Below are 2,500 nucleotides of genomic sequence, written 5' to 3'. Positions count from 1 at the left end.
CTGTCGGGGCCGCCTCCTCGTCACTGTGGTCCCCGTCGTCACTGAGCAGGTTCAAACCCCCGTCTTCACCGCGGGGCCTGCTGGCAACCTTCCGCTTGCTGGGCGTGGAGCCCATCGTGCTGGGCGGGGACGGGGAGGGGGATCGGGAGCTGGAGAAGGAACGGGAACGGGAACGGGAACGAGTGCTGGAACGGGTACTTCTGCTGCTGCAGCTGCGGCTCCGTGAACGCGATTTTGTGCTGCCGGATTTTTGCTCCGTCGACTGTTCCTGCTCTTCTGCTTCACTGGACCCCGAGGGTTTGGCCGTGGAGGTTTTGGTGCGGCTTCCTGATGACGTGAAGGAGGAGGAGGTTCTGTCGGCTGTGTGGGACTCTGTGGGTGTTCTGGTGGAGACCTCTGAGCCGCTCACGTCCTCCTCCTCCTCTTCCTCTTCTTCTTCTTCTTCTTGGTGTTTTTCCGAGCTCGCTTTCGTCGGTTGAACGTGTTCCCTTTCTTCTCCTTCTTCGCCGGTGTCGCTTCTCGGGGAGTCAGTCGATGTGGGTTGTTGATGCCGGCTGCCAGATTCGTCGCTTCTTGGAGAGCTTTGGTCTCGTTCTGTCTCTGAGGATGGCTTTACTGAGGCGGCGGACCCTTGCTTTGTTTTAGACGTTCTGTTTTCTTCCTCTGTTTCGGTGTTTTCTTGCACAGACGACTGCTGGGTTTTTTCCTCTTCCTTTGAATGCTTTCGGTTTCTGGGGTCTTCTGTTGAGTCACGAGCGGGCTGTTTCTCTTCGTTGGAATCCTGAACGTGTGGGTCTTTGCGTTCTTCCTGATCCACCCCCTTAGCTGAAGACCTGCGCTCGTTCACGTGTGTCGCTGTGGGATGTCCGTCTGTCTCGCTGTCAGTCTGCGTGGTCGCCACCTCAGTTGACGTGTAGTTTTTCTCTTCAGGAGTCACCCGCTGGTTTGCCGAAGTCTGATTCGTGTCTTCGTTCGCTTCACATGTCGTTACTGGAGAAGCAGAACGTTTGTCGTGGTTCTCTGGCTCGTCAGAAGTTTCGCCGTGCGTTTTGCTTGACGGCTTTCCGTCAGTTTTCGCCGGAACGGGTTTGTCGACGTGTTTGACGACCACAGCGACGATGGGTTGTTGGTGTCGTTCCCTGTCCTGCGTCTGTTCACCGATCGTCTGACTGTCGTCGTTTGTATCGTCACCCTTCTCCTCACCCTTCTTGACACTTCCCTTTTGAGGTGTCGTCTGCTTCTTCTCTTGCTGCGTTTCCTCAGAGCGCTCTTTCTTGGGTTGGTCCGAGTTGTCGTTCTTAGTTCCTTCCTCGGGGTTCTGTCCCTTGCTGCCTTTCCTCTTGCTCCTGGCCGTCGGCTTGGCGTCAGCGTCAACGTTGGCAGGGGGCGCTATTGTGTTGGCGCTGCGCCCCCCACGTGACAGGAGGTACTCCGCCGCTTCCTTGTTGCCCTTGGCAACAGCGGCGTCAAACGGCGTGTACTTCTTCCCCTGCGAGAGAGAGAGCGCGCGCGCACACACACACACACATACACACCGCCGATCAGTTCAAATCAAAGTTCCCCTTTTCATGCTGCTGTCATAACAAATCACTGAGTACGCACCTCCCGAGTACCCTCCAATATCTGATCTACATACAGGCCGCAAGAAACACCTACCGTAGGAGGAGCAACACACACACACACACACACACACACACACACACTGGCACACACGCACCCACGCACGCACACACACACACACACACACACAAACACACACACAGAGATACGCACACACACACACACACACACACAAGCACAAACACACAAGGACAAACAAACACACACACACACACACACACGTCGTGTTTAAAAACTTCAATTGTTGTCTTTGGCTTTTTTTGTCGTTCGCGGCCGACACGTTCTCTACACACACACACACACACACACACACACACTGAAGGCCTGTTCAGTGAGCCCCGTTTTCACTGATGCAGAACGGAGTGAAAAGAATAATTTCGTTGCTCATTTATGTCTCAAAATCCTCCACGTCGGTACCCCCCACACCCCCCTCCCCCCCTTTACCCTGCATTCCGCTCCAGCGTGTATATCCTACCTCACATGAAACCGAACTGCTCAGGACAAAAACAAACAAACAAACAAACATCGATGGTTCCCTGTGGACTGCCGACGCTGGAACTGCGACGGACGAACCCGGGTGTGGCCGTGTATGGGGGAATCTAAATGAGCGGCGTGGGAGTAATGCCACTGAAACGGTGCACATGATGGGGCAGCAAAACAACAACAACAACAACAACAACAAAACCCCCAACAAAACACAAAGAACAAACAAATTAGTAGTTAGGTCTTCAACAGAAAGCCAACCAACCTAAGCCCTTTCTGGCCCCACTTTTCTTCCGCGGCAGATAACACCAGCGAATTTCACTAAGATATTATGATTACAATGACGGTTTTTTTTTTGTTTTTTTTTTTTAACGAGTTATTTTAATAGTTATCATGC

The 2,500-nt window shown here is 53.2% G+C and overlaps 1 protein-coding gene across 1 annotated transcript in view; it reads right to left on the bottom strand.

Moving 5' to 3' along the window:
- LOC143281484 (uncharacterized) overlaps positions 1-2,500 on the bottom strand; it is a 70,956-nt gene that overhangs the window by 14,459 nt on the left and 53,997 nt on the right. Inside the window, exon 10 of the mRNA XM_076586694.1 lies at positions 1-1,489. This exon is cut by the window's left edge and continues 50 nt beyond it. Within this exon, the coding sequence (XP_076442809.1) occupies positions 1-1,489 (1,489 nt within the window). The remainder of the gene's footprint in view (positions 1,490-2,500) is intronic.

The sequence above is a fragment of the Babylonia areolata genome, chromosome 4 (assembly GCF_041734735.1).
Source record: "Babylonia areolata isolate BAREFJ2019XMU chromosome 4, ASM4173473v1, whole genome shotgun sequence".
In the NCBI taxonomy this organism is placed as follows: domain Eukaryota; kingdom Metazoa; phylum Mollusca; class Gastropoda; order Neogastropoda; family Buccinidae; genus Babylonia; species Babylonia areolata.
This window is presented reverse-complemented; position numbering and strand designations above follow the sequence as displayed.